This window comes from Salminus brasiliensis, chromosome 15, assembly GCF_030463535.1.
Source record: "Salminus brasiliensis chromosome 15, fSalBra1.hap2, whole genome shotgun sequence".
Classification (NCBI taxonomy): domain Eukaryota; kingdom Metazoa; phylum Chordata; class Actinopteri; order Characiformes; family Bryconidae; genus Salminus; species Salminus brasiliensis.
In genome coordinates, this window is record NC_132892.1 from 157,589 (window position 1) to 171,750 (window position 14,162).

Below are 14,162 nucleotides of genomic sequence, written 5' to 3' on the forward strand. Positions count from 1 at the left end.
TGGACTAATATCTCCTATTCTAGTGTATAGGAGTGTTTATTGAGGTGTTTATGGACTAATATCTCCTATTCTAGTGTATAGGAGTGATTATTGAGGTGTTTATGGACTAATATCTCCTATTCTAGTGTATAGGAGTGTTTATTGAGGTGTTTATGGACTAATATCTCCTATTCTAGTGTATAGGAGTGATTATTGAGGTGTTTATGGACTAATATCTCCTATTCTAGTGTATAGGAGTGTTTATTGAGGTGTTTATGGACTAATATCTCCTATTCTAGTGTATAGGAGTGATTATTGAGGTGTTTATGGACTAATATCTCCTATTCTAGTGTATAGGAGTGATTATTGAGGTGTTTATGGACTAATATCTCCTATTCTAGTGTATAGGAGTGATTATTGAGGTGTTTATGGACTAATATCTCCTATTCTAGTGTATAGGAGTGTTTATTGAGGAGTGTATGGACTAATATCTCCTATTCTAGTGTATAGGAGTGTTTATTGAGGTGTGTATGGGCTAATATCTCCTATTCTAGTGTATAGGAGTGTTTATTGAGGTGTTTATGGACTAATATCTCCTATTCTAGTGTATAGGAGTGTTTATTGAGGTGTGTATGGACTAATATCTCCTATTCTAGTGTATAGGAGTGTTTATTGAGGTGTTTATGGACTAATATCTCCTATTCTAGTGTATAGGAGTGTTTATTGAGGTGTTTATGGACTAATATTTCCTATTCTAGTGTATAGGAGTGTTTATTGAGGTGTTTATGGACTAATATCTCCTATTCTAGTGTATAGGAGTGTTTACTGAGGTGTGTATGGACTAATATCTCCTATTTTAGTGTATAGGAGTGTTTACTGAGGTGTGTATGGACTAATATCTCCTATTTTAGTGTATAGGAGTGTTTATTGAGGTGTTTATGGACTAATATCTCCTATTCTAGTGTATAGGAGTGTTTATTGAGGTGTTTATGGACTAATATCTCCTATTTTAGTGTATAGGAGTGATTTTGCAGTTGAGTGCTTTGGGTTTTAGTTTTTCCTAAATGTTTTTTTTCTTGACTAAACAAGTTTTAATAACAGTCTGTGCACATTCCAACCCTTTTCTGTTTCTGTTTCTGTTAGCTGCTGTTTTCCAGAACGTTGTGGTTTTTCCCCAGAAAGAATAAATGTTTTCTGACTCAGAGGAAAGGTTCAATTAGCATATTTGTGGTAGAACTTGTAGTAACGCCCTCACACAGCATTTTAAACATTTCTCAGGGAAATCTAGGAAAGTTTTCTCCGCTCCCCTTCAGGTTTTTGTCTTTTCTCCGGGGTGTTGGTGTGTGTTTACTCTCCAAATGTACTTTCTGTGCTTCATTTGACGGAGACAGCTCAAGTCAAAAGTTTGGACATGTCTTTACCAGAATCTGGTGGATGCAAACAAACTGCAGCACTGGGGGAGCGGATCTTTCTCAGTATAGTGTCGTAGTGTGAATATGGGTTAACTGTCAGCTGCTTCTTGCTGGTCTGGTTCCAGCCCTGGTCCTGCGGATACACTCGGCCTTCGCTCGTCACCTTGGCGATTGCTACTTAGCTCTCTCTCCTCACGGGCTAATGTCCAAACCTCATTTTACACAATACAATCACTGCCTTTTAATTAACCCCTGACCTTTCCCTCTCCGTCAGCATCAGTCTCCCTGCGGCCAGTGAGGTTTAACATTTACACACACACACTTACACACTATCACACACGCTCACACACACACACACACTCACACACTTCTGTGTTAAATGAGTTTATCACGTACAGTGATCAGTCATACAGTTACCGTATATACACCCACATTACCACCACATATACACCCACATTACCACCATATATACACCCACATTACCACCGTATATACACCCACATTACCACCACATATACACCCACATTACCACAATATATACTCCCACATTACCACCATATATACACCCACATTACCACCACATACACACCCACATTACCACCATATATACACCCACATTACCACCGTATATACACCCACATTACCACCACATATACACCCACATTACCACCATATATACACCCACATTACCACCGTATATACACCCACATTACCACCACATATACACCCACATTACCACAATATATACTCCCACATTACCACCATATATACACCCACATTACCACCACATATACACCCACATTACCACAATATATACTCCCACATTACCACCATATATACACCCACATTACCACCGTATATACACCCACATTACCACCACATATACACCCACATTACCACAATATATACTCCCACATTACCACAATATATACTCCCACATTACCACCATATATACACCCACATTACTACCATATATACGCCCACATTACCACCACATATACTCCCACATTACCACCATATATACACCCACATTACCACCATATATACACCCACATTACCACCACATATACACCCACATTACCACCATATATACACCCACATTACCACCACATATACACCCACATTACCACAATATATACTCCCACATTACCACCATATATACACCCACATTACCACCATATATACGCCCACATTACCACCACATATACTCCCACATTACCACCATATATACTCCCACATTCCCACCATATATACACTCACATTACCACCTTATATACTCCCACATTACCACCATATATACACTCACATTACCACCATATATACTCCCACATTCCCACCATATATACACTCACATTACCACCATATATACTCCCACATTCCCACCATATATACACTCACATTACCACCTTATATACTCCCACATTACCACCATATATACACCCACATTACCACCACATATACACCCACATTACCACCATATATACACCCACATTACCACCATATATACACTCACATTACCACCATATATACTCCCACATTACCACCAAATATACACCCAAATTACTACCACATATACACCCACATTACCACCACATATACACTCACATTACCACCATATATACTCCCACATTACCACCATATATACACCCACATTACCACCACATATACACCCACATTACCACCATATATACACTCACATTACCACCACATATACACCCACATTACCACCACATATACACCCACATTACCACCACATATACACCCACATTACCACCACATATACTCCCACATTACCACCACATATACACCCACATTACCACCGTATATACACCCACATTACCACCACATATACACTCACATTACCACCATATATACACTCACATTACCACCATATATACTCCCACATTACCACCATATATACACCCACATTACCACCATATATACGCCCACATTACCACCACATATACTCCCACATTACCACCACATATACTCCCACATTCCCACCATATATACACTCACATTACCACCTTATATACTCCCACATTACCACCATATATACACTCACATTACCACCATATATACTCCCACATTCCCACCATATATACACTCACATTACCACCATATATACTCCCACATTCCCACCATATATACACTCACATTACCACCTTATATACTCCCACATTACCACCATATATACACCCACATTACCACCACATATACACCCACATTACCACCATATATACACCCACATTACCACCATATATACACTCACATTACCACCATATATACTCCCACATTACCACCAAATATACACCCAAATTACTACCACATATACACCCACATTACCACCATATATACACTCACATTACCACCATATATACTCCCACATTACCACCATATATACACCCACATTACCACCACATATACACCCACATTACCACCATATATACACTCACATTACCACCACATATACACCCACATTACCACCACATATACACCCACATTACCACCACATATACACCCACATTACCACCACATATACTCCCACATTACCACCACATATACACCCACATTACCACCGTATATACACCCACATTACCACCACATATACACCCACATTACCACCATATATACACTCACATTACCACCATATATACGCCCACATTACCACCATATATACACTCACATTACCACCATATATACACTCACATTACCACCATATATACACCCACATTACCACCATATATACACTCACATTACCACCATATATACACCCACATTACCACCACATATACACCCACATTACCACCACATATACACTCACATTACCACCATATATACACTCACATTACCACCAAATATACACCCACATTACCACCATATATACACCCACATTACCACCATATATACACCCACATTACCACCATATATACACCCACATTACCACCATATATACTCCCACATTACCACCACATAAACACCCACATTACCACCACATATACACCCACATTACCACCATATATACACCCACATTACCACCACATATACACCCACATTACCACCATATATACACTCACATTACCACCACATATACGCCCACATTACCACCATATATACGCCCACATTACCACCATATATACACCCACATTACCACCATATATACACCCACATTACCACCATATATACACTCACATTACCACAATATATACACTCACATTACCACAATATATACACCCACATTACCACCACATATACACCCACATTACCACCATATATACACCCACATTACCACCATATATACACTCACATTACCACCATATATACACTCACATTACCACCATATATACACCCACATTACCACCATATATACACTCACATTACCACCATATATACACTCACATTACCACCATATATACACTCACATTACCACCACATATACACTCACATTACCACCATATATACACTCACATTACCACCACATATACGCCCACATTACCACCACATATACACCCACATTACCACCATATATACACCCACATTACCACCATATATACACTCACATTACCACCATATATACACTCACATTACCACCATATATACACTCACATTACCACCATATATACACCCACATTACCACCATATATACACTCACATTACCACCATATATACACTCACATTACCACCACATATACGCCCACATTACCACCATATCTCTCTCTCTCTCTCTCGGGGGTTGAATAGGGCTTTTCTTCAGGACGCGTTTCTGTGTTATTAGCCGAGGGTGATGGTCAGATGGAGTGTGTCCAGAGCCAGTATTGAGATGTAACGCTCTATCATCAGTGTGTCCAGCATGAAAAGGTCTATTGCCATTATAACAGAAACGTCTGAGGCTGACTGTCCAATTAGAGCTTTAGTGAGCGCCTGGCTGTGTGAGGACTGAATACGGGCAGGGTTTAATTCCGGGCTGAGAGCCGCAGCAGTTCTGCTGATCCTGAATGCAGGAATTAAAGCCAGAATAAGAGCTGAAAAATCCTCTTAATAAAAGCACATTTAAAAATCACCCGCAAAAAAGGGGGCTGTTTAATTGCATTATAATAACGGCCTTCTGTGTGTGTGTGTGTGTGTGTGTGAATGGTGTCGATTTACACTCGTTCATTGACTCATTCTCTCGGTTCTGAAGCTCGTTTAGAGGACAATCAGTGAAGAACTGGAGGAAAATTCAGAGATCAGCTCTGAAGCTCTCTGTGTGTCTCTGACTGTGTTACGCTGAATTACACATGCCAGAACATTATGACCACCTACCTACTAGTGGGATAGTCATATATGCGTCCTTCACCTTCTGTCACAGTCATACCAGAACATTATGACCACCCCTGGTTTGGAATGAACTCTGCCCGGTCAGCTGTAGCAGAGCGCAGAACCGTCGCTACGGACAAAGGGCGTGATCTGACTGATGTCCAGAAGGGGGCGTGATAATAGGATACCGGGCGGAGGGAGCTTGTTGGTCTGTCATTCAGAAGACCAGTACTTCTGATTGAAGCAAAGCGGTGTGGTATTAAAGAATTTACAAGAGCAGGTATGAGCTTCCACTACTGAGCTGCGTTCGCCTCTAAACACTCCATTTTTAAAATAAAATAACTATCGCTTTAAAAAACACACAGTGTGTGTGTGTGTGTGTGTGTGTGTAATATTGCGGGCGGGTGTCAGAACTCATCTGTGAAACTGTCATTTCAGCTTCGTTCATTAAGAGTGTGACCTCCAAAAGAAAAGGCGTCCTCCGCTGGCCGGCGTTATTTTTAAACCACAGCCTTTATTAAAGCGCTGCCTGAAGACGAGGTGTTTCTACACACACACACACACACACACACACACACACCCCGAGCATGGGCTGCATGTGTGTGAGGTGTGTGTGCTGACGTTCAGGTATTTTTAGAGATAGACTCTCACACTAACCCAGCTAACGTAATCTGAACTGTCAGATCTCATTAATAATGCTAATGTATTTAAAGCTCAGTTGTTTATGTAAATGAGGACATGGGACACGCCCCTCCACCTGTTTTAACTGTTTACATGTGGAGGTTAACCATCTAGACCAGCCTGAGGCAGCCAGGACACGTCTCTCACTGTAGATACGTCTCTCACTGTGGACATGTCTCCCACTGTGGACATGCCTCCCACTGTGGACACTTCCTCCCACTGTGGACACGTCTCTCACTGTGGATACGTCTCTCACTGTGGACATGTCTCCCACTGTGGACATGCCTCCCACTGTGGACACTTCCTCCCACTGTGGACACATCTCTCACTGTGGACACGTCTCTCACTGTGGACATGTCTCCCACGGTGGACACTTCCTCCCACTGTGGACATGTCTCCCACTGTGGACACTTCCTCCCACTGTGGACACATCTCTCACTGTGGACATGTCTCTCACTGTGGATATGTCTCTCACTGTGGACATGTCTCTTACTGTGGACATGTCTCTCACTGTGGATATGTCTCTCACTGTGGACATGTCTCTCACTGTGGATGTCTCTCACTGTGGACATGTCTCTTACTGTGGACATGTCTCTCACTGTGGATATGTCTCTCACTGTGGACATGTCTCTCACTGTGGATATGTCTCTCACTGTGGATATGTCTCTCACTGTGGACATGTCTCTCACTGGATATGTCTCTCACTGTGGACATGTCTCTCACTGTGGACATGTCGTCACACATGCAGACATCTGTAAAAAGCTGGAGCTGAAAAGAGGAGGAGCTTCTCCAGCAGGGTAATGGTCCGCCCCGCTGGGCAGGGCTGTGGAGCGTCTCTGTACAGGTGTAGATATCACAGCCTCTCCTGATCAGATGCTGGAAGAATGTCTGAGAACTGAGTCCACAGCAGGTCGGTGTTCTGTTTGAAATGAAGCTATTTGAGTGGTTCTGAGTCAGACTGTGAGTCAGACTGTGAGTCAGACTGTAGAAGAGGAGGAGGAGGAGGAGGAGGAGGTTCAGCCAGCCTGCTGTTTACACACGGTTAATTAAAGACTAATTAAAGCACAATCTGAATCTACAGAACAGTTACTGCACACCTTAGAATAGGCCACACCCTTTCTCCCAGACTCCTCCCCCACTTTTTCTCCATACCACGTCTACTGTTCAGGTGGGTCTGACCTTTAGCATTGCTTTAAGATGGGATAGTCACCCTGATCTCGGATGACACTAGCGGGACAGCGTGGTGCGTCCTTCACCTTCTGTCACAGTCATTCCAGAACATTATGACCACCCCTGGTTTGAATGAACTCTGCCCGGGACGTCACCGACGCCATCGCTTTAAGATTAGCCACCCTTCACTAACAAACTGGAAGAGTGAGAGACACCTGCAGGCTGTTGTATCGGAGAGAACGAGGAGTGATGGAGTGTAAATGAAAAGATCAGAGTGCTTTCCGTCTGCACTCGTCCACTCAGAGAGAGAGAGGGAGAGAGAGAGCTGCTGATCAATGTCTCTCTCCCCCAGCCTCTGTAACTTCTTCTCTACGAGCGCAAATTAATAACAGTGTTTTAATGACCGGACCAGCTCTGACCACTCTGCCCACTCACCGCCGGCTGGCAGGGGGGCACACACACACACATACTGATACAGTATGGCTATATAGAGTATGGGTATATACAGTATGAGTATATACAGTATGGTTATATACAGTATGAGTATATACAGTATGGTTATATAGAGTATGGGTATATACAGTATGAGTATATACAGTATTGTTACATACAGTATGAGTATATACAGTATGAGTATATACAGTATGGGTATATAGAGTATGGTTATATACAGTATGGGTATAGAAAGTATAGGTATATAGAGTATGGTTATATACAGTATGGGTATATACAGTATGGGTATATAGAGTATGGGTATATACAGTATGGGTATATAGAGTATGGTTATATACAGTATGGGTATAGAAAGTATAGGTATATAGAGTATGGTTATATACAGTATGGGTATATACAGTATGGGTATATAGAGTATGGGTATATACAGTATGGGTATATAGAGTATGGTTATATACAGTATGGGTATAGAAAGTATAGGTATATAGAGTATGGTTATATACAGTATGGGTATATACAGTATGGGTATATAGAGTATGGGTATATACAGTATGGGTATATAGAGTATGGTTATATACAGTATGGGTATATAGAGTATGGTTATATACAGTATGGTTATAGAAAGTATAGGTATATAGAGTATGGTTATATACAGTATGGGTATATACAGTATGGTTATATACAGTATGGGTATATAGAGTATGGTTATATACAGTATGGGTATATAGAGTATGGGATGTACAGTATGGGTATAGTCCTGTATCTGTGTCAGTGTGCTGATGTCAGTAGGGAAGGAGGTGCTGAGCGCTGTAACCCCACCTGTAGGACAGATACGTGTGCGGTTCTCCTCCGCCGGTGTGATGTAGGCCACAGATGGTCTGGGAGGTGATCTGCATGCATGAGAGCTTTCCGATTGTAGGAACGCCGCAAGGAGCAATCCGTGTCCTGTGTCCGAGTTTAAACACACAGAGTCACAGAGAGGGGAATCGGTTCCACTGCCCATTCAGCCATTCAGGTTCCAGCCCGGTCTCAGAACCTGCAGAACACCAGAACCTCCTGCTCCACATTTATATTATATTCTAATAGACCTCCTCCCCCACCACACACACACACACACACACACACACACATACACAGAGTGTGAGTGATGTGCTGCAGGTACAGATGTGTAATGTTTAATATTTGATGATGTGCTTAACAGAAGGTGCTGAAACACTGAGACAGTATCGCCATGGAAACAGTATTGTCACGGTAATGGTATCGTTATAGTAACAGTATCAATACTATCGTTATGGTAATGTTATTGTCATGGTAACACTTCTACTGATATCCAGCCCTAGTTCTCACAGCCCCAACCTGTCGTCTGCTTAGAGACAGTCAGACAGTGTGTGTGTTAACGTCTGCTCTCTGTCTGTGTGTGTGTGTGTGTGTGTGTGTAGACGCAATGCTGCTGGTTGCCGAGCGACTGGAGGGACCCTTTAACATTGAGGCTGTGATGGAGCCCATTGACGTCAAGATCTCTGAGGCCATCATGACCATGCAGGACAACAGCATGCAGGTCTCAGCCAAGGTATAACACACACACCTCACACACCTCACACACACACACACCACACACACCTCACACACACACACAGACGGGGTTAAACAGCAGTGCCAGCAGGGCTGCCATACTTCATTACATCCTGCCAGGATGTGTGTGTGTGTGTGTGTGTGTGTTCCCTGTGTATGAACAGGCCTAAATCCCCCCCTGTGGTCACTGAGGACAGTGCGGGAAATGAAATGTGGCTCATTCCAGGAGGATGGAACGATGCAGGAAATATCGGAACCCACGTCCTCTGACATTTCCATATTCTGAAGAGCTGTGTGTGTGTGTGTGTGTGTGTGTGTGTGTGTAACTGAAGGCAGAAATGAATCGTCCACTTTGTGGTCAGACACGTTCAGGAGGACGGGCTGCAGCCCTGACAGTTGGTCTTCTGGGAAAAGGTCCGGAGTGACATTCCAAAGAGCGCTAGTCGGCGTCCGCTAGTCAAACACACACACACACACACACACACACAGCTGCTTCTGCTGTGTAGACTTCAACAAACACACTGCAGCCTGAGCACACACACACACAGTAATCAGTATTTTAGCATGCCGCTCATTTAGGATACATGCTAGTGATGGTAAATTTATGTTAATTTATGTTAATTTATTCAACACTACTAATATTACCTTCATATAATAATGATATATAAAGTTTATACACGGTATATATAATACAGTGTAGTTCTACAGGTCATACAGGACAAAACACACACACACTCTCTCTCTCTCTAACCCGCTGTTGTGGTAATTGTAGGTGTTCCAGGGTTGTGGTCACCCCAAACCAGCCGGAATGAGCCGGACGGCCCGTGGGATTTCGGACGTTTTTAACGCACGCTTCCGACCCTACAGCCCGGAGGAGAGGCCGACCACTGCGGCCGGCACCAGCCTGGACAGACTGGTCAGTCCCTGTGTGTGTGTGTGTGTGTGTGTGCTGTAATTACAGTTCTCTGTCTGAATATTTATGGAGGAATGTTTGTTTTCCTGTAAGATAAAGTAGAAGACGTTCTGTTCACTGCAGGCCAGAATAACGGAAACAGGCAGTGAGGTTTCAGCTCAGCTCAGCAGTCCAGAGTGTAAAGGTTCAGAACCGAGGACTCTTCAGAGCAGCTCTCACAGTCATATTAATATTAATCCAATAAAAATACTGAAACACTCCCAACACTGCCACCCCCCACATCCCCCACATCCCCCACATTCCCCACATCCCCCACATCCCCCACATTCCCAACATTCCCCACATTCCCAAACTGCCACTGAGGACTGACTGAAATCTGAGGGACCTGAGCGGGAACCCTAATCAACAGGAACAGGATTCTATAAATGTAACAATAAAAAACTGCATTAGCATTGCGTGTTAGCATTGCGTGTTAGCATTGCGTGTTAGCATTGCGTGTTAGCGTCTCTGCAGCAGGTGAGCTCAGTGAGAGGAGATTTAGCAGCTGATAACTTTAAACACCAGGAGTTTAAGGAAGTTTTCCTCAGATTTTTGCACATAAACAGTAAAATACAGAGACATAAATATATACCCCCAACATTTCAGAGCCAATCAGCCATAACATTAGCACCACTGCCAGCTGAAGAGAAGCACACGGGTGATCTCCAGAACATCAGGCAGGTTCTGTGGGCTGTACCCGGTATGCAGTGGTCAGTACCTACCAAAGTGCTCCAAGGAAGGACAAGCTTGGGTCTCAAACATCCAAAGCTCTCACTGAGGCCCCGCCCACCTCACGACTTCCAGGACTTAAAGGATCTGTTGCTGACGTTAGTCTCGGTGCCGGACACTGCAGCAGGACTCCTTCACAGGTCTTGTGGGCTCCATGCCTCAGTGGGTCAGAGCTGCTGTAACGGCTCAAGGGGGACCTACTCAGTATTAGGCAGGTGGTACTAATGTTATGGCTGATAATGTTGCACAGTTGTAAGAATTCCACAGACGGCTTTAACAGAAAGTGTTCAGGACTCGAGTGACGTGTGTGTGTGTGTGTTTCTGGCCTGCAGTGTTAGTCAGGGCTGAGTTTGATCCGAATGTAATTTAAAGGATTAAAAGGAAAGGGACAGAACGGGGAGAATGTGAGTGTGTGTGTGTGTGTGTGTGTGTGTGTGTGTGTTCTGGACTCGGTGGGTGTTTAATACAGGCTGGGCTGAATGAGCTCTGCTGAGATGTTCAGCAGATATCAGATGAATGGAGCTGAGGTGAACGGTGGTGGAGGAGTGTGTGTGTGTGTGTGTGTGTGTGTTTGTAGTGTGTGTGTGTGTTTAGTGTGTTTGTGTGTGTGTTTGTAGTGTGTGTGTAGTGTGTGTGTGTGTGTATGTGTTTGTAGTGTGTGTGTGTGTGTGTGTGTGTGTGTTTAGTGTGTGTGCGTTTATGTTTAAAATAAAAAGCATCCGCAGCGGGAAGCAGAGAGAGAGAGAGAGAGAGAGAGTATCAGTGCAGTGCTATTCATCACATTCTTCTAATGCATATATATATATACTCTCTCTACCTCCCTCTCTCTACCTCCCTCCCTCTCTCTAGGTCCTTCTCTCTACCTCCCTCTCCTCCTCTCTCTACCTCCCTTTGTCTGTACCTCCCTCAATCTACCTCCCTCTCTCTTTCTCTCTCCCCTCCCTCTCTCCTCTCTCTCCCCCCCCCCTCTCTCTACTCTTTCATTGAAATCCGTCTCTCTCTTCTATTTTTTCCCCTCACTGCTTCCCAGAGGACTGTGTGGAGAACAATGCAGCACAGCGTAAGCCGTCAATCACAGCTCACACTCTCTTTACTTCTGTCTCCTTCCCTTTCAACACACACACACTTATACACACACACACACACACACACACACACACAGAGTCTGTCAGGTCTGACGTGGGACGTTACCTTTCCATCCGCATCCCGCTTGTTGTGTTCGGAAAAGTTATAGACAACATCACACACCGCTTCCCCGAACATCCCAACTTCAAACATCCAACTTCCAACATCCAACTTCCAACATCCAACATCCAACTTCCAACATCCAACATCCAACATCCCAACTTCCAAACATCCAACTTCCAACATCCAACATCCAACTTCCAACATCCAACATCCCAACTTCCAAACATCCAACTTCCAACATCCAACTTCCAACATCCAACATCCAACTTCCAACATCCAACTTCCAACATCCAACATCCCAACTTCCAACATCCCAACTTCCAAACATCCAACTTCCAACATCCAACTTCCAACATCCAACATCCCAACTTCCAACATCCCAACTTCCAAACATCCCAACTTCCAACATCCAACATCCAACTTCCAACATCCCAACTTCAAACATCCAACTTCTAAACATCCAACATCCCAACTTCAAACATCCAACTTCCAACATCCGACTTCCAACATCCAACATCCCAAATTCAAACATCCAACTTCAAACATCCAACTTCCAACATCCAACATCCCAACTTCAAACATCCAACATCCAACTTCCAACATCCAACATCCCAACTTCCAACATCCCAACTTCCAAACATCCAACTTCCAACATCCAACATCCCAACTTCAAACATCCAACTTCCAAACATCCAACTTCCAACATCCAACTTCCAAACATCCAACTTCCAACATCCAACTTCCAAACATCCAACTTCCAACATCTAACTTCCAACATCCAACATCCCAACTTCAAACATCCAACTTCCAACATCCAACATCCCAACTTCAAACATCCAACTTCCAACATCCCAACTTCAAACATCCAACTTCCAAACATCCAACTTCCAACATCCAACTTCCAACATCCAACTTCCAACATCAAACATCCCAACTTCAAACATCCAACTTCCAACATCCAACATCCAACTTCCAACATCCAACTTCCAACATCAAACATCCCAACTTCAAACATCCAACTTCAAACATCCAACTTCAAACATCCAACTTCCAAACATCCAACTTCAAACATCCAACTTCCAACATCCAACATCCAACATCCCAACTTCAAACATCCAACATCCAACTTCCAAACATCCAACTTCCAACATCCAACTTCCAACATCCCAACATCCAACATCCCAACTTCCAAACATCCAACTTCAAACATCCAACTTCCAAACATCCAACTTCCAAACATCCAACTTCAAACATCCAACTTCTAAACATCCAACTTCAAACATCCAACTACCAACATCCAACTTCCAACATCCAACATCCAACATCCCAACTTCAAACATCCAACTTCAAACATCCAACTTCCAACATCCCAACTTCAAACATCCAACATCCAACTTCCAAACATCCAACTTCCAAACATCCAACTTCCAACATCCCAACATCCAACATCCCAACTTCCAAACATCCAACTTCCAAACATCCAACTTCCAAAATCCAACATCCCAACATCCCAACTTCCAAACATCCAACTTCCAAACATCCAACATCCAAACATCCAACTTCCAAACATCCAACATCCCAACTTCAAACATCCAACTTCCAAACATCCAACTTCCAACATCCCAACATCCAACATCCAACATCCCAACTTCCAAACATCCCAACTTCCAAACATCCAACTTCCAAACATCCAACATCCCAACTTCCAAACATCCAACTTCCAACATCCC

At 43.3% G+C, this 14,162-nt stretch overlaps 1 protein-coding gene across 1 annotated transcript in view; it reads left to right on the forward strand.

Annotated features, from left to right (window-relative positions):
- gpc6a (glypican 6a) overlaps positions 1 to 14,162 on the forward strand; it is a 74,416-nt gene that overhangs the window by 37,953 nt on the left and 22,301 nt on the right. Inside the window, 3 exon segments of the mRNA XM_072657966.1 lie at positions 9,431 to 9,561; positions 10,336 to 10,479; positions 12,275 to 12,304. Of these exon segments, the coding sequence (XP_072514067.1) occupies positions 9,431 to 9,561; positions 10,336 to 10,479; positions 12,275 to 12,304 (305 nt within the window).